The following is a 24773-nucleotide window of genomic DNA, read 5'->3' on the forward strand; positions in this document are numbered from 1 at the left end:
GCTAGCGTGGCATTTTCTGTGAGGGGTCCTCAATTTTGGAACAGTCACCCTCACCTGAGTCCACCAGACCTCAAATTTGTTGACTTTCCATGCACGCTGTAAAAGCTCATCTTTTTCCCCTTCTTTTCTGAGGCCGCTGAGGAGACTGTAGGCTCAGGAGATGTTTATGGGCAGCCCTTTGTTTATATTCCTATAATGAGTTTTAATTTATGGGCTAGGTACTTAGTCGTATTCCAAAAGTTTGAAGAAATGAAATAAAATAATGTATTAAGTCGTGCTTTTCTGGCCTTAGGAGAGGGCTGGATGTTGCTATGCTTCAGTTCCAAATTGACTGTGGGTATTCCTACATGACCATGCTGCGGCCCCAAGGCATAAATACATGTCAAAGTTAAGAGACTCAGACCTCTGACATGATACTAAAAAAACAGTCCTTGTTTTTTATTTAAGTAGTCTATGTTTAGTGGTTTTACGCAGCAGAAGTGTCCCTCTGCCATGCAAAGTGAAGTTGGTTAGTAGAGAGCGAAGTATGCACCTGGGCTATTGAAACATATCAAACAAGCTTACGGAAAAGCATGATGAAGATGCAGGCCTCCTGTTAATAAATATACTCATTCTGCATCAAAAGCTATTTTTAAAAAAAGTCATCCAATTTGAAGTGAACTTTCTTCATCAAAGTATTTTCAGGTCGTCTTCTCCCCTTGTTCAGGATGGGGAAGTGATAGGAGATTTTTCTGTACTTTAATTCTACTTGATTTTTTTTTTTAATTTAAAACCATTACAAGAATCTCCAAGGCTGTCAGTCATCTTCAAAGAGATCATTCAATCTATCACTCAAATATAGATGGGTATTATTTCACTTAGTATATTTAGTGGAATGTGTTGAATATCTCTCTTACACAACCTCTATATATGACCAACAGTGAGACAGGACTAGCAGGTAGATAGATAACTGTAGTGTTATCTGTAGGGCTATGGAGAAAGGATGGTACAATTTAAACCCAGAGAGGAAGTGACCAAAATTGAAATGTGTCCCTTTAATCAAGATTAGCCTTGATGGGTACCAAGGTACAGAAATATATATAGATACCCAATATCTAGCATTTCCTGTAGAATTTGATACTGTATGGTTTATTTCCTTTTTGTGAGCCATGAAGATAGAACAATTTTTACTAAAGCAAAACTATGCCATGTTTCCAAGGGTCTCTCGCTTCCATTGATTTGGGTTCTCTAAATGCACTGCAGTTTGTTTTGACAAACTACAACGTGAAAAAAATCTCTTAAATCTTCTTAGTAGTTTAAGCCTCTTAGTTGGCTGACCTGGAATTATATATCTTAAACCTCATAATTTAGAAATCTGACCTGCAAGAAGGATTTATTATACAAGTCAATAAAGTTACTCCATTTGAGCCAACCACATCATTTTTCCATCCCAAGCCTCACTGACTCACCCAGTTCTTTCATTTAGTCTAGAAAAAATACAAACCAACAGATGAAAATATTTATTATCTCCTGTTTATTCTTTTTTGACAGAAGGCTCAAATACCTCCTTTTTGTCCCCATCTGACCACATAATTGCAGACAATACACTTAACACTCCTCCCCAGCAAATTTTCGATAAAAACATCAATTACAGAGTAAATAAATACCAACAGGCATAAAGACACAGTTTCCCACAGTGAAGTCCTCCTAAGAGTCAAGGATTGCAGGGAGGGGGTCACATTAAGTTTTCAGCAGAGCCAAGTGCATAGTCAAATTGCTGTATCACTGATTCTATCATCCATTCCTGGGTCTAGCTAAAGTCTCCAGATCTAGGACCTACCTGAAAATCTAAATCTAACCTGCTTCTTACTTCACCCACATCATATACAGTATGACGACTGATCTCAAGGTGCAGAAAGCTTGTCCACACAAAACACTTACTAAACTCAAGTAGAAATTGTACTTCAGGGAATTTCTGCTCTAAGATCCTAAGTGCAATCGTTTGCAGCGTTTGGTTACCATTGATTCAGAGAGGAAGTCAGAAAGCGCGGATGCTATCCAGTGGATTGTGTGTTATATTCTGGTTTTTCACAGAGCTCATACATTTTTAATGCTAGTGTAAAAGTCACAGAAAGAACAAGCAATAAAAAACTGGCTCTCTTGGCAAGCCAATACAGATACTTTTGGAATGATCAAATATTCACAGGTACTGGGGCATTTGTCCCTTTATATATATTGAAAATTAAAGAGCCCACAAGGCTAACCCAGTAATCAATAAAAGGCATGTATTACTGAAACATGTCATTTAAGGACCTCTGGTGGTGATAATTTAAGAGGGCTCTTCCACATTTTTTTAATCTCTATTATTAGTCCAAGGTGGTGATATTACAGCTGAAATGATTTTTAAAATCTAGTTTCACATTCACCATTTGCATTTATTTATAATTTTTAGATTTCACTCAACGTAGACAATTAAAACAATTCATTTACAGGTGTGTTTCACTTTCTGGTTCTCCTGCACTAGTACAATTTTTGTGACGGTCTACAACCTTACAGGGAAATGTTTAAATCCCTTTTCTCCAATGCCTCTAGCTAAATTCCCCAAATTTAGAAACTATAATAGCATTTCTATGTCTAAACCCCTAATTTTACAAACATCTTAATTATGGTGATAGAAGAAAGATTATCCATTAAAAAAGATGCATCTAGTATGAGTTTCAATGGTCTTGTTATACTGCTCCCATTTGTCACACAGCTTTAAGGCTGAACACTCCAAATCTAACTGATGTGGTCCCACTCCCTCTCTCAAAATCCACGAATTAAACTGGAAAAAAATAAATGGTATTCTCCTAAATTCTGCCCACTCAAAACCACCAAACAAGATGCCATTCACAGTAGATTGTTCATTTTTGTACGCTTTGATCAGCCATAAAATAGCTGTTTAAATTATCATTAGGCTTCAGAGTCACTGTCCCAGTCAGATGAGCAGTAGCACCTAATCCCTCTCTCAGAGATGTTTCAAGGTATCTACAGACTTAGGCAGAAATCACTGCAAAAGTTCACACTCAGTTCACATTTACAAGGTTCTCTTTACAACCATACAGACCAGACTCTACATTTTTAAAAAGTGAAATCTTAGATTCTGCAGCACAAAAAAGGCATCTTTCAGCTAAAAACTATATGCTTGCCAAGCCACTATGAACTAATCCTTTTTATCCTTATTTTCTTAACAAGGATCATATTCTATCAAGATGTTCTTCCTTATCAACAACCTGCTGAATTATTCCTTAAGATATCGTATTTGAATATGAAGATTTAGTTTCACCTTTGTAGGGGATCCTCCTACCTGTAGAAGGACTAGTTAATATACTCTACATTTCAGATTCTATACTTCTCCAAAGGTGTGGACTTAATCAGTTCTCATTCTTCAGACCTCAGATGTTTTAAGGTGACACCTCATAGGAGAAAGGAAATCTTCTCACCCTTCAATTTTCTTTTCATTATTTCCTTTTTTCACATCATGTCTGAATGTCCACGTTCATAACAGTCCACATGTATATTTCAGCTTTTGAGGACAAGAACAGTGGTCTACTTACCACTGACAAGTGAGTTGAACAGGTCATCAATCTAAAGCATGCTACAGTTCAAAAAATCTCCACAGAAAGATATATGTAATCTGAAATTCACAAGGTTGTTAGATTCACTCCACCCCCTTGGAGGATGACAGCAGCTGACCAGAGTGCCTAAGACAAAAGGTGCCTCATCTTTGATCCAATAAATTAGATAAATTTATTTAACAATGGTGAATTTCCAGAGAGGCTCGTCAAGATCTAAGTAAGACAATCCAGTAAAATATTAAGTATACTGACAGTGGCCTAGGTTGTCTTCTTTTCAGAAAGACCAAGAACTGGACAGTCAGAATTCAAAGCATCTATGGATGCTTGCCTAAATAACAAAGGAAGCATGAAAAGAAAATGACTATTTAAGGATAGTGTATGTTGTTTGGAGAAGATGTACCTGAAGTTATTTGGTTCATTACTATTAACATTTATTGTACAGTGGGGTCTACGGACCACATCCAGGATGTCTAAATTAAATAGATCAATACACAAATTTGTACTTAGGTAATGGAAGCAAATTCAGTCAACCTGGATGTATCATGAAATGAGTAAAAAGTATTAATATAGGAAGCCAGCTACTAAGTATTCTCTCCAAAGGTTTCAAGACTTAATATTAAATGTTTTGTTATCCAGATCAGTAGGTTGAAGCTTTTCATTCTTTGGACCATCACAGCCAGAATACTGTATTTAACCAAAGAAAGAAAAAAAGGACCACAAGATCACAATCTTACACCAATGAAAGCTTGCTGGTTTCTGATTCAAAGAATGACAGACATGAATCCACTTCTTTTTCAATCAGTCAAATCAAAATTCACTTAAGTGCCTTTTTTTCCCATCTTGTGCTGAAAAGCACTTCCTCAATCTAGGTCCTCAGAAGGAAGAATCTACTTCTGGATAATTCTGTTTGCTGTATTACTATTACTCTCTGGTCCTACAACAAAACCGTACGTAAGACATAATACCACCTAAGCAAGGAGATAAAAGAATAATCATTCAAGGCCTGTATAAAGGAATCAGCCAGTCCACTTTTATATAAGTAAACAAACTTCTAGAGGAAATAGCAAGTAGTAGTAAAGATCCACATAAGAAGGAAAATGTCACTTGAGAGAACAACCTTAAGAGAAAGAAGCAAGATTTTTTTTTTTTTTGAAGGTGGAAGCAAAAGACTGCAACAAACAGAATTACCAGTTACTGTACTAGTTTTCCCTTCTTGTACATACTCTTTCCCCACCTGACAACATATCTGACAGTAGGCAGTAACACACAGAGAGGACTTATATAATGAGAAGCACCAATATAGCCATATTAAAGAGAAGATTTTCACTACATAAAATCAGAGATCAAAGGTAAGGTAGAGAACTGCCAATACTACTGTCTGAAGACTGTTGTAACCACATCTCAAGATCATGATGCTACGGTATAAAAGAGGGGGACCCAGGAACAGACTGGCATTTCCCATGATTAAAGGGACAGCCTTTTGATACATTGTGAGATCTGAAATCTAGCTGAGTAGTTCTCGCTGGATGAAAGGTAGGACAGGATCCTGAAACTTATGGGCAAACCCAAACTGTACAAAAAGTTAGGTCAAAGCTAGACAAGTTTCTCAACCCTTTAAACAACTAGACAATGGAAAAGAAAACAAAAGCCAGAAAGGCTACCTCAAAAGAAAACTGTACCTGTAAACAAAACAAGAAGAGAACCAAAATTCACTAAGTGAAAATAGCAGAGAAGGTTCCCAATCAAAGACCCCTGACATATCTACTTCACCAGTTAATGAATATGTAACCCTGTTGCTGGCTGATCAAGTGATTAAAGAGGAGGAGAAAGAACAGCCTCACTCAAGTAGAAGAGCTGGTCAGAACATTTTTGATTAAACGTTTTAGTGTCAAAATATGCTGTTCCGTCAAAGGCAAAACATGTTGCAGAGATACACAGATTTCTTTGAAGTTGTGGACAGGAAGCCTTTCAGTTGGATTCTGGTCAAAGAGGATCCCACCCTAAATTGAAAATGTGACCCTTCTCATCTGAAAACAGATATTTAGACAATTCCACTTAGCAAAAATCATCAATCAAGGTTTGTCAAGGTTCCTTCCCCACTCTGAAGTCTAGGGTACAGATGTGGGGATCTGCATAAAAGACCCCTTAAGCTTATTCTTACCAGCTTAGGTTAAAAACTTCCCCAAGGTACAAACTTTGCCTTGTCCTTGAACAGTATGCTGCCACCACTAAGCATTTTAAACAAAGAAGAGGGAAAGAGACCCCTTGGAGACGTCTTCCCCCAAAATATCCCAAGCCCTACACCCCCTTTCCTGGGGAAGGCTTGATAATAATCCTCTCCAATTGGTACAGGTGAACACAGACCCAAACCCTTGGATCTTAAGGGCAATGAAAAATTAATCAGGTTCTTAAAAGAAGAATTTTATTTAAAGAAAAGGTAGAAGAATCACCTCTGTAAAATCAGGATGGTAAATACCTTACAGGGTAATCAGATTCAAAACAGAGAATCCTTCTAGGCAAAACCTTAAGTTACAAAAAGACACAAAAACAGCAATATACATTCCCTCCAGCACAGCTTATTTTACAAACCATTAAAAGAAAATCTAAAGCATTTTCTAGCTAGATTACTTACTAATTTTACAGGACTTGTAAGGCTTACACTCCTGATCTGTTCCTGGCAAAAGCATCACACAGACAGACAGACCCCTTTGTTCCCCCCTCACCCCTCCAGATTTGAAAGTATCTTGTCCCCTCATTGGTCATTTTGGGTCAGGTGCCAGCAAGGCTACCTTAGCATCTTAATCCTTTACAAGTTAAAGGGTTTTGCCTCTGGCCAGGAGGGATTTTATAACACTGTATACAGAAAGGTGGTTACGCTTCCCTTTATATTTATGACAAGGTTTTATTCCAATACAGAACAAAAAACAAATTTCAAATGTCTGAAAGTTGTCGTGAAATAGAATGGTCATTCTCCATCCAGCTCTGCTTAGTAGATCAAATAAAGAACACACAGCCCCAGTTCTGTACGAGTGCATGCCACAAGGGACAGTTGTGGATCCCTGTGGGTTGCCCAGCCTCAGGAGAAATTAAAGTAAGTCCCCTCCAGTTATAACTTACTTACGCCACCAGCATGAGGTCTGTAACAGACCTTATGCCAGACGAAGGTACACTACTAAAAGTGCAGTTTCTTTGATTTCTAAGTGAAGAATGTGGGACCATATCCACTGGTAGCCCTATAAAGGCATCAGAAGGATTTGTGTCCTTATGGGCAAGTAGTACAACCCTTTGTGCTAAGAACTTGGACTTCAAAAAGCAGATGGTGTAGTCATATCATACGATGATAACACTCGTTCCATTAGTATCTCAGGAGGATGTTAAACAGCAGCTACTAAAGTTAGACATTTTTAAATCAGCAAGTCCAGATAACTTGCATCCAGGAGTTTTAGAAGAGCTGGCTGAAGAGCTCGCTAGACCATGAATGTTGATTTTTAGTAAGTCTTGGACCACTGGGGAAGTTCAAGAAGACTGGAAGAGAGATAATGTTGTACCAATATTTAAAAAGAGCAAAGAGGATGACCTGGATAATTATAGGCCTGTCAGTCTGACATCAATCCCAGGCAAGATAATGGAGGAGCTGATATGGGACTCAATAAAGAATTAAAGAAAGGTAATTACTAATGCCAATCAATATGGATTTATGGAAAATAGATCCTGTCCAACTAACTTGATATCTTTTTTTAAATGAGATTACAAGTTTGTTTGATAAATATTATAGTTTTGTTATAATATGCTTAGATTTCTGTACAGCACACATCTTGATAAAAAACTAGAATATTAAATTAACCATATTTTAATCCATATTAAATGGATTAAAAGCTGGATAACTCATAGGTCTCACAATGTAAATGTAACAGGGAAATATTATTAAGGGGGTAGGTCTCTAGTGGGATCCCACACCGACTGGTTCTTGGTACTATGCTATTTAACCCTTTTATCAATGGATTGAAGAAAACATAAAACCATCATAGATAAAGCTTGCAGGTGACAAATTGAGTGAATAGTACATAATCAAGGAGACAGGTCACTGACACAGAGCAATCTGGGTGGCTTGGTAAATTGGGTGCAGGATAGCAGAGAATGCAGATCACACATACAGGATGGGAGATGTCATCCTGGGAAGCAGTGAATCTGTAAAAGATGGGGGAAGGGGGTTTACATAATCAGAATGCTCACTGCAACACTGACCAAAAGTAGAAGTTATTTTACCTCTGTATTTGGCATTGATGTGACCACTTCTGGAACGCTGTTTCCAGTACAGGTGTCCACAATTTTAAAAAGTTGCTGATAAATGGGAGAGGGTTCAGAGAAGAGCAACGAGAACGATTAAAGGAGAAGAAAACATACCCTATCGTGATAAACTCAAGATGATCAATCTATTTAGCTTAACTCAAAGAAGGTTACAGGGTAATTTGATTACAGTCAACAAGCACCTACATGGGGGGAAAAATACTCGATAATGGGCTCTTCAGACTGCCACAGAATGGTATAACATGATCCACTGGCTGGAAGTTGAAGCTAGACAAATTCATACTGGAAATGAGGTGTAAATTTGAGTGAGTGTAATTAACCATTGGAACATCACTGGCAATTTTTAAATCAAGATGTGGATGTTTTCCTGAAAGATCTGCTCTAGGAATTATTTGGGGGAAGTTCTCTGGCCTGTGTTACACAGGAGGTCAGACTACATTATCACAATGATCCCTTTTGGCCTTGGAATCTATGAATTTAGATTCCAGTGAATCCGATGAAGTGAGCTGTAGCTCACGAAAGCTCATGCTCAAATAAATTGGTTAGTCTCTAAGGTGCCACAAGTACTCCTTTTCTTTTTGCGAATACAGACTAACACGGCTGTTACGCTGAAACCTATGAATTTATGGTTTCCCAAAGAACAAAAAGTGATCCATGAGCCCAAAACTTACATCCACATAGCCTTTCAAAAGGGTGAACCCAGGAGAGCGCCTGGGCAACAGTTTAGGGAGGCAGAGTTGAGTCAGGAAAAAACTCATCTGCCTTCAAAAAGACATAGTCCAGAGCCAGGGACTGAATCTTGAAAGGATGCCAACAATCTACAGCCCTCTCCCACAAAATGGAATATAATCACAGGCTCTGCAGACCTCAAAGCAGAACTATCTTCTACTTCCCTCCCTTCCTCCACCCCCACCTTAATATCTTCTCTCTTCCCATGTGCTTTTGTTTTTCCTCTTGGATCTTATCTTCCAAGAAGGACCTAGAGAAGAAGAAAAAATGATTAAATAAGTTACATTAAGGGGATGGAAGAATGAGGCTGCACTTTATGCTCCCTGTTGAAAGAACAAAAGATGGAGGTAGAAGTGGATGGGGCTTGTTCCTTGACTTTTGGTTGATGTAATTTATCTTCTCTTTTCCTAGTAGTCAGAGGCATAATGGTTACTTTATTGATTTGCTGTAGGATGAAGAGAGGGACGATGACAGATATATTAAATAAACAAAATTGGATGGATGGATGCATGGACTGTCCATCCTGAAGTATTAAGTAATTTACTCAATTTATATGAAGACACTCTACAAGATATTTTGCTTGGCAACATTCTTCAGAGAGAATCCAGATGCCATTCCACCTTCAGGAATTCCACAGGTCCATTGTACCACTAGGAATTATCAGAGAAAACTCAAAAAGGAAATTCTATGGGAGCATCCAAGATGTCATCCACTTAATATCTGCCATTGGCATGTCCTTAAGAGCTGGTCCAATGGTTTTAGAAAAGAAATCAATACAGTTCAAAAGGTCTTGCAATAATTCATTTTTGAGCCTTTCAAATTGTTGTTTTCTTTGATGCACAAAAATAGCAATTTTGTTTCATCAAGAACAACTGACTTACCTTTCTAACAAGATCAGTATATAAAATCTAAAAAATGGCTTAACTATACAGGTTGACACTTTCTGCCTTGGGAATGTTATAAATGAAATTCTCATACTTTAATGTCATCAGTGTCTCAAAACTTGGGAATTTTAGCAGAGGTGTCCTTTGAAAGGAAAAAATTTCAAGGCCATGGCAAAGTACATGGATTTCCCTTTTTTCCCTGGGTACAGTTCATCAATCTTGCACTAAAGAGACCGATCTCAGATAAGCTGTGTTGGCAGCGTCTGTCTACCTGGAAATGTGGGACGTCAACCTGCCTTTTGGGAAGTCAGTAAGAATGTTGCCATTGACTTCTGTGACAGTGAGAACAGGCTCTTAGCTTCAGCACATTCTTCTGCACCAACCAAGGAATTTTTTCATACACTGGTAGATTTTATTTCAGTGCAGTAAGTAGCATGACCCAAGTCAAAAATGTTTAATTTTTAAAACATAAGTTCCAGAAATAATTAAAACAGGAGAGGAACCAAGTAGTAGTATATACTTTTGTGTAACAGATTTGTTTTTTCAACCAAACACAGGGAACCTAGAAGTTGGTATACATTAGAAATCAACATAAGAATGGCCATACTGGGTCAGACCAATGGTCCATCTAGCCCAGTATACTGTCTTCCGAGAGTAGCCAATGGCAGGTACTTCAGAAGGAATGAACAGAACAGGCAACCATCAAGTGATCCACCTCTGTCATCCACTCCCAGCTTCTGGCAATCAGAAGCTAGGGACATCCAGAACATGAAGTTGCATCGCTGACCATCCTGGCTAATACCTACTGATGGACTTATCTTCCAAGAACATATTTAATTCTTTTTTAAACCCTATTATAGTTTTGGCCTTCACAATATCCCTGGCAACGAGTTCTACAGACAGACTATATGTTGCGTGAAGTACTTCCTTATGTTTCTTTTAATTCTGCTGCCTATTAATTTCATTGGGTGACCCCCCGGTTCTTGTATTGTGTGAAGAGGTAAACAACACTTCAATATTCACTTTCTTCACACCATTCATGGTTTTATAGACCTCTCTCATATCTCCCCTCTCTCAGTTGTCTCTTTTCCAAGCTGAAAAGTCCCAGTCTTTTTAATCTCTCCTCATATGAAAGCTGTTCCATATCCCGAATCATTTTTGTTGCCCTTCTCTGTACCTTTTCTGCTTCTTATACATCTTTTTTGAGACGGGGCAGCCAGTGCTGCAAGCAGTATTCATGGTATGGGTGCACCATGGATTTATATAGTGACATGATGATATTTTCTACCTTATTATTTATCCCTTTCCTAATGGTTCCTAACATTCTCTTAGCTTTTTTGACTGCTGCAGCACATTGAGCTGATGTTTTCAGTGAACTATCCACAATGACTCCAAGCTCTCTTTCTTAAGTGGTAACAGATAATTTAGATGCAATCATGTTGTATGTATAGTTGGGAATTGTGATTTCCAATGTGCATTACTTTGCATTTATCAGCATTGAATTTTATCTGCCATTTTGTTGCCCAATCACCCCGTTTTGCTAACTGTTCACAGTCAGCTTTGGACTTAAACTATCTTGAGTAATTTTGTATCATCTGCAAACTTTGCCACCTCACTGTTTACCCCTTTTTCCAGATCATTTATGAATATGTTGAATAGCACTGGTCTCACTATATATCCCTGGGGGACACCACAATTTACCTCTCTGCATTCAGAAAAAGGACCAGTTTGGTTTCCTACCCTTTGGTTTCCTGTCTTTTAACTAGGGCTGCCAAATGATTTAAAAAGTAATTGCAATTAATCATGAGATTAAAAAAAAGTTGTGATTACTCAGTTTTATTCACATTGTTAATAATAGAATACCAATTGAAATGTATCAAATATTTTTGGATCTCTTTCTACATTTTCAAATATATTGATTTCAATTACAACACAGAATACAAAGTGTACAGCGCTCACCTTACATTATTTTTTATTATAAATATTTATGCTGTAAAAAGAAAAAAGAAATAGTATTTTTCAATTCACCTCATACTGTAGTATGTAGCACGGTACTGTAGTGCAATATCTTTATCATGAAAGTGCAACTTACAAATGTAGAAGTTTTTTTAACTACACTCATAAACAAGACAATGTAAAAATTTAGTGCCTATAAGTTGAAGCATGATGGGGCATACAAATGTTTAGCATATCTGGCACATAAATACCTTGCAATGCCGGCTACGACAGTTTCCGGTGACTTAAGTAAGAAGCAGGCAGCATTATTACTCATAAATGAAAACTTGTTTGTCTTAAATTGAAAAGTATTACTTTTGTTTATCTTTTTACAGTGCAAATATTTGTAATAAAAATAATATAAAGTGAGCTCTGTACACTTTGCAATCTGTGTTGTAATTGAAATCAATATACATTAAAATGTAGAAAAACATCAAAATATATTTATAATACATTTCAACTGGTATTCTATTATTAACCGTACTAAAACTGCAATTAATTGTAACTTTTTTTAAAATCTAGTTAATATGTTTTGCATTAATCGCAAGCAGTACCTGCGATTGACAGCCCTACTTTTAACTAGTTACTGATCCATGAGAGGACCTTCCCTCTTGTCCCATGACTGCTTACTTAAGAGCCTTTGGTGAGGGACCTTGTCAAAGGCTTTTTGAAAGTCCAAGTACACGTTTGTTGGTCCCCTCAAAGAATTCTAACAGATTGAGGAGTTATGATTTCCCTTTACGAAAGCCATGTTGATTCTTCCCCAACAAATCGTGTTCATCTATATGACTGATAATTCTGTTCTTTACTATAGTTTCAACCAATTTAACTGGTACTGACTTAATGGCCTGTAATTGCCAGGATCGCTCCTTGAGCCTTTTAAAAAATGTGTGTCATGTTAGCTTTCCTTCAGTCATCTGGTACGGAACCTGATTTAAGTGATAGGTTACATACCACAGTTAGTAGTTCTGCAATTTCATATTTGAATTCCTTCAGAACTCTTGGGTGAATACCATCTGGTCCTGATGACTTAAATTGATATGTTAAATAGGGTTTCAAAACCTCCTTTATTGACATCTCAATCTGGGACAGTTCCTCAGATTTGTCTTCTAAAAAGAATGGCTCAGATGTGGGAACCTCCCTCACATCCTCTGTACTGAAGACTGATGCATAGAATTTATTTAGCTTCTCCGCAATGGCCTTACCATCCTTGAGTGCTCCCTTTCCACCATGATCATCCAATGGCCCCACTGCTTGTTTTGCAGGCTTCCTGCTTCTGATGTACTTAAATTTTTTGCTGTTAGCTTTTGAGTCTTTGGCTAGTTGCTCTTCAGATTATTTTTTGGCCTGTAATTCTACACTTGACTTGCCAGATTTTCTATTTTTCTCCATAGGATTTAACTTCCAATTTAAGGATACCTTTTTGCCTCTACCTGCTTTTTTTACTTTGTTTTTTAGCCATAGTGGCACTTTTTTGGTTCCCTTCCTACGTTTTTTAATTTGGGGTATACATTTAAATTGAGCCTCTATAGTGGTGTGTTTTAGACATTTCCATGCAACTTGCAGGCGTTTCAATTTTGTGACTGTAGCTTTTCATTTTTGTTTAACTAGCTTCCTCATTTTTGTGTGGTTCCCATTTCTTTAGTTAAATGCCACTGTGGTGGGCTATTTTGGTATCCCCCCCACACACACACACACAAGGATGATACATTTATTTATAGCATGGTCGTTATAACCGAGCAATTCAGTTACACTCACATCTTGGACCACATCTTGTGTACCATTTAGGACTAAATCAAGAATTGCCTCTCCCCTTGTGGGTCCCAGGACTAGCTGCTCCAAGAAGCAGTCATTTATGATGTGTTGAAACTTTAACTCTGCTTCTCATCCTGAGGTGACATATACACTTAGTCAATACAATGATAGTTGAAACCCCCCATTATTACTGAGTTTTCTATTTTCATAGCCTCTCTAATCTCCCTGAACATTTCACAATCACCATCACCATCCTGGTGGCTGGCAGTATATTCCTACTGCTATAAATACATTCTGTTGTAATTACAAGTTTAAGGTACTAGCTACTACATCATCTTCCCAAAATGACTTTTATCCCCAACCCTACATTGCTTCAGTTTCCCCAACGAATGGCTTGAAGTCCTCAAATGTCCCTTCTTCCTCCTTTTTCTCATTAGATTACATAGAAAAAAATCTGGAAACAAATCTGCTCTACTGCCGTTAGAAAGCCAACCCTGTTGTATTTGCGGCATCTTTTGAAGATACAATACCTCTGATTACATTTGTTCCATGTTTCATCGTCTTACTTCTCTTTCTATTTAGTAGTAATCTATGTAAGAAATCACTAGATCTCTAGGTTTGAAATGAAATAAACCTCCCACTCCTCCTCCCCACAGCGCACGTGTGCACATGCGCTCTCTCTCTCTCTCGTTATAATTAAGCACACTTAACCCATTCAAAGTTTGTAGCAGATTAGAAGAATGTTCATTATTTTAAGAATTAAAGATGCATTAGATTATTGTAATTCCATCAGATTCCTTTGTGTAATAAATAACCTTCAGAGGGATGCCATTTACAAAGACAGCTGCAAGGACAAAAATAACCTATACCATCCTACTTGTACTGTATGTAAAATAGATGTTTATGATATGGAGACACAGAATGTGTACATTACACACACACACTCATTTAGAGCTCTATATCCACAAGGGCTTTAAGTACACACAACTCAAAATAGATTTTACAAAAATATCACAGTATTTTACAGATCCATTTATACTTAAAAATTATTTCGGTCTTACCAGCTGTTTTAAAAATGTGTGAAATCTGACCTTGTGCCACTACAGTGACTTTGTGATCACTGGGGAAAGATTATACTAAACTGCTGATGTGTTATTTGTCAGGTTAAAAAAACCCAAGCACTTGATTTTTAATTTCACTGAATAATTACTCTGATTTATAAGCCCTATGATTTCCCTGCCCAGAATCTTTAAAGAAATAGATCATTAAGGTTTCCCAAATACCACACATTAGTAGTTCTTCGCTTGTATTCATTTTTAAGGTTTAATATTTGAAACAAAAGATTAAACAACAACAGATACAATACCTGAAGAAGGTCACTGAGGTCAAGTAACATGTCTGTGAAAAAGTCAAGGAATATAAATGCATGTAAAATTTGATAATTTGATTAGCAACTTTTAAAAGGAGAAATAAAATCATTTACATGTGGCAGTGCAGGAATATGGATTAAGTAGTCTGATCCAGCATCCCTGCTAAAGAATCACATTGGTTTCAGCTCCTGAGTAAGCTCTGCCTACCCTCACTATGGGACACAAGGTGCCATTACAAACAAGGTTTATATGTACGAGAAGTGTCTCTAAAAAGACAAGGAATGCCTTGAGTAATGAGCTAAGACTACATATACTGTATATTGTATTCTGGAAATCATCAAATGGCACAAAATAGAGACTTCATTTTCAAAATCTAATCTGTCACTTTTTTCTGTGCCAATTTAGGACCTGATCTCTCATTGTGCAGAAAAATCCGTGGGAAAGGACTAGGAAACTGCTAATTTCAGGGCATCTACACAGATGGGCAGCCCCTCTATGTTGTTGTATGAGACCTCCCCCATAGGCAGAGCTCATTTAAGAGCCATGCTGCCATCAGCTCCTTGACTATACAGACCCTGCCTCTTCATCTCTGAGCAAGATACAAAATATGTAACAGGAACCAAATTAATTTTGCTAGAATGTATATCCACTCACTCAGTCTGCTTCATGCCAGAAGGACTGAGAGTCTTCCATGGGAAAGGAATATGGGTGCAGGAAGAGAATGTCATGTTGACTCCACTCTTCTCTCTCTAACAGTTTAGGGTCAGTATATCAGAATTTTCATTCCTTTCATCCTCACACCATACAGTGGAAGGGAGTTTGGGCCCAAAATGTTAGTTTGAAAATACTAATAGTATTAAGAATGACTGCAGCAACTTAATTATTGCAATTTATTTAAGAAAAAACACATTCAGAACAAAACAGAAAGCTACTAGAGAGAATTTACTGAAGATTTTACTGAAACTGTTGAGTAAATTTACAAATGTTTTCTACTCTTACAGTACTTAAATAAAAGGAAAGAAATAGTAGGGGTAAAAACAAAGATAAAACACTATTCACAACCACCAAAACAATAACCACAAGTCTACCAAAAAGTCTATTTAATAAAAAAGTTTCTTTATACAAATATTTTAAGAACTTTAATTTGATAATTTTAGGCTATTTCATCCTAACAAGTGCCAAATGTTGTGTCAGCTTTAAAAACTTCTAGACTTTGATGCTTTTATCAAGGCTGTTTTTTCCTTAATTACATCTCTCTTAACTGAATAACAGACTAAATATGTTCTTAGCGAGCTGGTTTTAGTTTAACTACAGTAAAAATGTTCTTTTTTAGAGTAAACAAACAATTTAAGAGAAAAAGCAACACGCATAACAAATCAATGAATATGGTAAAAACAACAGTAAGTACACTATAGTTCAGTACATTGTAGTAATATAGGTTTTAGCCTGTTTTTATAAAGTATATTAAACTAATATGGAATGTTAGAGACACATGGTGAGTGAGGTAGTATCTTTTATTGGCCAACTTCTGTGGGTGAGAAAGACAAGCTTCTGAGCTTACACAAAGCTCTTCTTCAGTACAGACATTTTTCTATATAACAGCTTTCTTTTGCTGGGGGGGGGGGGGGGGGGAAGAATTCTGGTAACTATCGGTTTATGCATAAACATTTGTACCACTTACACTCAGCATTTCTATCTCTATCTTATATTAAAACTATACAGATTCAACATTCCAAATTTGTTCTGCATGCATTTGACAAATTCAATCTAAAATTCTACACATCTTATTGTCTTAGCACAAGCGAAGCTTCAATAATGTGGGAGAATAGTATGCCTGGGCATTCAATTAGCTACGATCATATAGCTCATATACAATTAGAAGTCAGCAAAATTCAAATTAGCTAAGAGACTGCTGACAGAAAAGACAACCTGCAAAAAATTAGACCTTTTTAGTGAAAGACAGAAGTCCAAGCAAAGCACTACTGAAATGATCACAATTGGACTGGTGTAAGCAAGACGAACATAAGAATGGCCATATTGGGTCAGACCAGAGGTCCATGAAGCCCAATATCCTGTCTTCCGACAGTGGCCAATGCCAGATGCCCCAGAGAGAATGAACAGAACAGGTAATCATCAAATGATCCATCTCCTGTCGCTCATTCCTAGCTTCTGGCAAACAGAGAGAGGCTAGGGACACCATCCCTGACCATCCTAGCCAATAGCCACTGATGGACCTATCCTCCATCAATCAAAAAAAGGAGAAGTATAAAAAAAACTTGAAAAATGGAAGTGCAGAGGAGCCATAACCACTGACAACTCTTCAAACACAGCCAGACTAGCATTTTACTCTTTCTTTGCCCAGCCCACCCCAACTCAGTAGACACAGCTGGTTTTTAAAACTTTTGCTGCCAAGTAGCCTTCCTGAGTGGAAGCTGCCTGTCAATCCAAATTGTATGGTGATTTTGTTTGCAAACAGGAAGTGGGAAGACACTCCAAAACTTGATTTGGGACACAAATATTTCAGATCGAAGCTTTCAAAAGTGACATGATTTTGAGTGCCTCAATTACTGGGTGCCCAATTTGACACACCTTAGAGGGGCTAGTTGTCAAAGTGCTGAGCAGTCATCCTCTGAAAACCAGTCCCTTTAGGGTGCCTCAGAAGTTGAATACACCCAAAATTGAAGAACTTAAAATTACTAGTCATTCTTGATAATTTAAAGATAAAAGGCTAGTGTACAAATATACTAAACCACCTAGGCTGCCTCTCCCCCTCAATTAATATATCTACTTATAACTTACTCTTAAGAGATTTTATTTTGAAATGTAAAATAAAAAACAATTAATCACAAGTTTCATTACTTTAAAAAACAACTTTTCAATTACTAGAGAAAAATATTTAACACACTGCATACATTTAGAATACTTGATGTATGTTGAGAAATTTACTTTCACTAGAGTTCAGGTACCGGTGATGCAATTTAGCACAATAATACAGCTGTTTTAACCACTTTGCTCCTTGGTGAAGTTGGTGCAAGTGAAGTTGGTTTAAGTGTCCACTGAAATTTAAGAAGAGATCACAGTAAAAAAAGTGGAGTTTCTGGATCTCATATAAGTTAGCCTGCAGCAATCTCTCAGTGATTAGATGTGTGTTTGCCACAATGAAGGGAGGGAGAATGGGATATTTGAGTCATTCAGTTCCAATGGGTTGGCCTATGTTATGCATATGGTGAGAGCAATTATCAACAGGAAGTAGATGTAAAAAACATGTTTTTAAGCTCATTTTTAGAGGGTGGAAAAATTTGGGACAATGTGAAATACAACTGAAAAAAACATATTTTTAATAAACAATATAAATGTTTGCATCGTTAAAGATGACAGAAAACAATAGCACTTTCATGTAAGTACAAAGCTAGCACATGAAAAAGTTCTCAATAGGAAAGAAAGCTGTTAACATCAGAGATACTCATAAAATAGAAGATAACTAGGGCCTTACCAATGTCCCAGCCATGAAAAACGCGTCACGGACCGTGAAATCTGGGGTTCCCCCACGAAATCTAGTCTTTTGTCTGCTTTTACCCTATGCTATACCAATTTCACAGGGAAGAGCAACCTTTCCCAAATTGGGGGTCCTGACCCAAAAGTGGTAAAAGGGGGGGTTGCAAGGTTATTTTAGAGGGGATTGTGGTATTGCCATCCTTACTTCTGCGCTTCCTTCAGAGCTGGGCAGCCGGACAGCAGGGGCTATTGAGTGGGTGCCCAGCTCTGAAGGCAGCGCCCCGCCAGCAGCAGCGCAGAAGTAAGGGTGGTAATGCCATACTATGCCATCCTTACTTCTGCGCTGCTGCCTTCAGTGCTGGGTGCCGGAGAGTGGCGGCTGCTGACTGAGGGCCCAGCTCTGCAGGCGGCAGCGCAGAAGTAAGGGTGACAACACCATACAGGGAACATTCAATGTTAGCTTTTACCAGGAAGCAAGATTGCTATTTGGCAAAGTTATTTATAGACACACATTCAAGATTGATCACACAAAATCTATTTAAAGGAAGAACCACTAAACATAATGCAGTGTACACACACACACACACACACACACACATCCTAGTTAAATGGTCTGATTAAATCTACAAAAGCCAGGAAACTTTCATGTAAATTATCTCATGCTATTGTATCTAAAGTCTTTTGCAGCACATTGCCCTTAGTGCTTAAACAACGTGAAAAATTAGGAACCGTATATGATGGTAAGAACAGAGTCAGCAGTTTGTTATTTGAATTTTCTGGATTTTGTAAGTTTCTCTCAAAACATTAAGATTTTAATCTTTTTTATTGGCATTTTTCTTTTTTTCTTTTTTTACACAGTACTGTATTTTTTAGTATCAGATCCTTCAGTCGAGATTGCAATGTATCTTACTGAAAGAAAGGCATACCCTTAGAAAAGGGACTCACTCCAAAGGATGCATGGTTACAATTCACTCATTGAGAACATGTCAATAAATGGCAGGTAGTGACGGACTATCTTAGGTTCTTTGAAAAGATGGAGGATGGGGAATTTTTTTTTTTTTTTAAACAAACACCAATAGCACAAACAGTAAATATGAAATCAGCTTTGCATGAAACACTTCAGAATTGTGTTAATGCAAAAGAAAAAAAGTTACACTGACTAGAAAAACTGGATGAAATGCAATAAATGAACAGAAAAATTGATGAAAACTAAACTAATTTTCCCCCCAATTTTCAATCAACATAGAAGAGTATTATTTAAAAGTTAGTGCCAAGAGGCATTGTGATAGGCAGTGTGTAGAGACAGTCCCTACCTTTAAAAGTTTCCAGTCTGAACAGGCATGATAGACAAAGGCTGGGAGGGGAGAAAGATGCTCAGAGAGGTGAAGTAACATGCCCCATGTAATACAGCAATTTAGGAGCAGAGTTGGAACTAAAACCCAGATCCCTCAGCTTCCAGTTCAGTAAGCTACCTACTAGATAATACTGCCTTCCAGTATTTTAGTGTAACTGGTGAATTTCTGGTTATGATTTATGATTTGGTGTTTTATAAACTGTCAAATTTTAATTAGCTTTTAGTTAAAATTCATTGACAGCAATTGTCAAAAAATACACATTCCCTCCTCCCCCGTACACTAAATTGCAGGATTACAAAAATACAACTTAATCCACACAAGTATATTTTGGAAAATAAAATCTTAGCAAAAAGATTAGTCCTGACCCTGAAATTCTAGGAGGAAAGTTTTCGAATACAGCCTTCACATTTGCAATTTTCCATATGCAAAAAAGTAAGTCTGCACACAGCTGTTGTCCTTGAGCATGCAAATCAACTTGATGTCTAACTACTCAACTTGTGAACATGAATGTCATTTGCACAAAACCCTAACTTTATGTCTGTGTAGGCAAATGTACATGAAAAACAGAACCTAATGTTTTTTAGAAATAATCCTTTATTTCATATGTTATATGCTGAAATACTTAACTATTAAAGGCGGAAAAGCACCATTACACAACTCCTGTCTAGGTTAACCATTTAGCTGAAGTAATTCCACTGATCTCAACAGATTTGCTGCCAGCATTTTTTCCTAAATATATAAAGAACGTAAGAAAGATAAGGCAGGAAACACATTTCCTGAACAACATCCCTAACAATCTGGCAGGTCTTCTGATGGTGATCCTGTTCACAACACTGCATCCTTTGTTTCAGTAATTAACATTTAATTAGTAGAGTTAATTCAAAATTATACAAGCATTTAATTAGGCCTATTAAAAAGGAGACAAATTTCCAGTCTACATTAATACACCAGCCACCCAAATGTATGTGATGGAAATACACAAAACATACTAAAATTCAGACTTTACAAAGTTAATGCTGTAAGCTTTTCTTAAACATCTTCACATTCATTCATCATTTAGGGTAAAATTTTCAAAGGACCCTAGTCCAGTTTGCTTTCAATGATTAGGTACTTTGAAAACATTACCCTTAGAGAGGAAGACCTCAACAGAACAAAATCTAGAAGGCCTTACTCCTACTATCATAATAGTACAGATTATTTATAATAGCACAGTCAATTCATACTACTGTTTACAAAACAAAATATATTCCCTGTCCCAAAAAGCTTGTATTTACCACAGATGAGAAAGTCCAACCAAAACAAGAGGCTGCAGTTCAAGGAAGGGAAAGAGGAAAAATAAATGGTGAGAAAAACAAGGAATTATTCCCAGAAGGTCAGGTTTAAGGAGGAATATAAAAGAGGGGTTGGCAGACAAGAAGTGAGACATTGTTCCACTCACAGGGAGCAGAAGTATAGAAGGAGTGAAGCCAAGGATGCAGGAGACAAAAAACGCAATACAGCATGAAGACTGGGAGAAGAGTGAGGGGAGAGAAGGAAGGGAGTTCAAACTTGTAAGCAGGGATACAATTATGCAGTGTTCAAGGCGAGGATAACAAATTTGCTAATAATGGGCAAAGGACAAGAAATTAATGAAGATATTCAAGAAAGGGGTGAGAAAGACATGTGAAGAGCCAGACGGAGAACAGCATTATAGCAGCAGAGTTCTAGATAGATTGGAGGAGAAAGAGGAAAAGAAAAGGGGAAGATCCCTTTCTCCCTGTACCCAAAGATTACACAAAAGTTGAGAGCCTGTGAAAAGGAAGGATGAGGGAGCTGTCAACAGTGGTAGAGAAGAAAGATGAGGAGGAAAGGTAAAAAGCTTGGGTTTGGAGGTCAATTATTTTGGGACGGCAGTGGGACATCTAACAGGAAGTGCTGGAAAGATGTCTGGAAATGGAAAGCAGAGAGGAGGGTGGGGAGAGGTGGTTGCTGAAAACATGCAGGGCCATCCTTACCCATACACAAACTACACATTTGCGTAGGGCACCAGCAAATTTGGGGCACCAAATTGCCCCAAATTTCCTGGTGCCCTACGCAGCTGCGTGCTGCTCCAGCAGCCAGCCTGATCCCCCGGCCAGCTGAGCCAGCTAGGAAAACTGCCCCTGCTCCACCCCTTCCCCAAAGCCCCCACCCCCACTCCACTCCACTCCACTCCTTCCCCTGAGCTCAATCCCGGGAGACTGCAGCAGGGGTCGGGCTCGCCTTGCACTCACCGGGCAGCAGGAAGTGGAGCAACCCAGTCCCAGCCCGTGCTGCTGGTGAGTGCTGGGGGGCGGTTCCCCCTTGCCCCAAAGTCCCAATTATCCCCCAAGTTGAAATATCATTCTGGGGTGGATTAGCCTTTTTCACAACTGCATCTCATTGTTAGCTCATATTCAGTTTGTGACCCATTATAACCCCAGACCCTTTTCAGCAGTACTACTACATAGCCAGGTATTCCCTATTTTGTAATTGTGCATTTGATTTTTCCTTCCTAAGTGTAGTACTTTGCACTTGTTTGACTGAATTTCATCTTGTTTATTCCAGACCATTTTTCTAATTTGTCAAGGTCATTTGAATTCTAATCCTGTCCTCCGAAGTGCTTGCAACCCCTCCCAGCTTGGTATCATCTGCAAATTTTATAAACATACTCTGCACTCCACTATCCAAGTCATTAAAGAAAATATTGACTAGCAGCAGACTCAGGACAGACCCCTGCAGGATCCCATTAAATACATCCTCTCATCTTGACAGAAAACTATTGATAACTACTCTTTTTCAACCAGCTGTGCAGCCACTTTACAGTAGTTCCATCTAGACCACATTTTCCTAGTTTGCTTATGACATGGTCAGGTGGGGCTGTGTTAAAAGCTTTACTAAAATCAATAATACACCACTCCAGAAATTTTCCCATACTGGAGGCCTCATTCCCAAAAATGACAGTGTCACTGAAGAAATTTATGTCATTTTTGTTATTGTTAGATTGATGACTTTGTGGTGATTTTTGTTGGACAGAACAACATTCAAAATTGAGAAGTTTCTTGTATTAAAAGGCCCACCATGATTGCATCAATAAATTTCCAGAGTCTAGCACAATGAGAAGATGCAAACCGTCAGTCACTTTGTTACAAGCATCTCTATATTAAATGCATGTATGTATATATAAGCACACACCTTTTTAATTATTTGAATTTGGTAATTGTCAAGAAGTGCCAAAAGGAAGTCCTTAATCCGGAGGATGGGTAGTAGAAGGGCACAACATTCCACCAGCATATTTCAAATTGACCTGAAGACCCCATCTCTTGGGGTAAGAGTTCAGTCTCCATGTTCAATCAAATCTGAGAGACCTCCGTTGAGGCTGAAACTGCCAACCAGAGTGTCCAACACTCCACTAGGAGCTGGAATGATCAACCCTTTCAATTCAGGTAACCAAACTTTTAGTTACCACTCTCTTCTGTCATAATCAAAACAGGTGTTCAGGTTAAAGGCTCCATTATATCAATACCAATCCCCGCAGCCATTTACCATTCTTTCTTATGGAAATAGCATGGTGCTGAAAAGTTGGTTGCTTAAAAACTGTATATTAGCAATACTCATAACTTAATACAGTATGCCATTTTTACCCTTGTTGAGATTTTCAGAGCAGCCCAAAGGATTTAGTCATATCTTTCATCAAAATTCACGGATGTGTGGCTAAATTCCTGCACAGCTTAGAAAATCTCAGAAGTGCTTACACTAAATATAAAATTTTATTCTATACAAGAACAGTCATATTCTGCACTAATGCATGAAAATTCACTTTGACATTCCCTCACTTACTATAGTATCACAGCCCCCACAACTTCATACATTCAAGGTGTTCAGTGTCATCAACTGTTTGGAGTAAAACTTTACAACAGCTACTAAAACCAATTGTGATGTACCGAGGTAGCAAAAGTAATTCAAACATGACGAAAGCATGAGAAAAATTTCCAAAAAACTTTGCTGGCAGTACTGTACCTGTAATAATACCCTTTGAAAAAAATGAGGATGTCTAGCAATTGTTTCTAAAACATTAATGTTCATTAAGAAAATGAATGTGAAAGCACTGATCCTGGTGACCACATAATTAGGGTCTAATGCCACATCTATCTTTTTGCAGAAATGTACAGTAATTAGTTAATATACTTATAAAAATATTAAGATTTAGATCTGTGCATGTGCGTGTGTAAAACATACATAAAGTGTAAAATATATACAGTGTATATATATTTTACACACACAGGCATACATATTAATATTTTTATTACTTTATACGGTTATATTATCTATATTGGAAATACATTATGGTGCATGAGTTTGTTATGCTCACATTACTCACAAATGGCAAAAATCACAAGTGGAAGTTAAAGGTTTTCTCAAACGTGTGCTACTAAGATCTTTACCATACTGAAGCATCACAGATTCATAGATACTAAGGTCAGAAGGGACCATTATGATCATCTAGTCTGACCTCCTGCACAACGCAGGCCACAGAATTTCACCCACCCACTCCTGCGAAAAACCTCTCACCTATGTCTGAGCTATTGAAGTCCTCAAATCGTGGTTTAAAGACTTCAAGGAGCAGAGAATCCTCCAGCAAGTGACCCGTGCCCCATGCTACAGACGAAGGCGAAAAACCTCCAGGGCCTCTTCCAATCTGCCCCGGAGGAAAATTCCTTCCCGACCCCAAATATGGCGATCAGCTGAACCCTAAGCATATGGGCAAGATTCACCTGCCAGATACTACAGAAAACTCTTTCCTGGGTAACTCAGATCCCACCCCATTTAACATCCCATCACAGGCCATTAGGCCTATTTACCATGAATATTTAATTACCAAAATCATGTTATCCCATCATACTATCTCCTCCATAAACTTATCGAGTTTAATCTTAAAGCCAGATACATCTTTTGCCCCCACTGCTTCCCTTGGAAGGCTATTCCAAAACTTTACTCCTCTAATGGTTAGAAACCTTCATCTAATTTCAAGTCTAAACTTCCTGGTGGGCACTTTATATCCATTTGTTCTTGTGTCCACATTGGTACTGAGCTTAAATAATTCCTCTCCCTCTCCGGTATTTATCCCTCTGATATATTATAGAGAGCAATCATATCTCCCCTCAACCTTCTTTTAGTTAGGCTAAACAAGCCAAGCTCCTTGAGTCTCCTTTCATAAGACAAGTTTTCCATTCCTCGGATCATCCTAGTAGCCCTTCTCTGTACCTGTTCCAGTTTGAATTCATCCTT

General features: G+C 37.9%; 1 protein-coding gene across 6 annotated transcripts in view; it reads right to left on the bottom strand.

The window, feature by feature from the left end:
- BRF1 (BRF1 general transcription factor IIIB subunit) overlaps positions 1 to 24773 on the bottom strand; it is a 237048-nt gene that overhangs the window by 138293 nt on the left and 73982 nt on the right. For all 6 annotated transcript variants that reach the window (XR_012159588.1, XM_073349848.1, XM_073349847.1 and 3 more), the window contains exon 4: positions 14634 to 14665. Coding sequence is in view for 5 of the 6 variants with exons in the window: in XM_073349848.1 (XP_073205949.1) it covers positions 14634 to 14665 (32 nt within the window). In the remaining variant the exon portion in view is untranslated. The remainder of the gene's footprint in view (positions 1 to 14633; positions 14666 to 24773) is intronic.

This window comes from Lepidochelys kempii, chromosome 6, assembly GCF_965140265.1.
Source record: "Lepidochelys kempii isolate rLepKem1 chromosome 6, rLepKem1.hap2, whole genome shotgun sequence".
Lineage (NCBI taxonomy): Eukaryota > Metazoa > Chordata > Testudines > Cheloniidae > Lepidochelys > Lepidochelys kempii.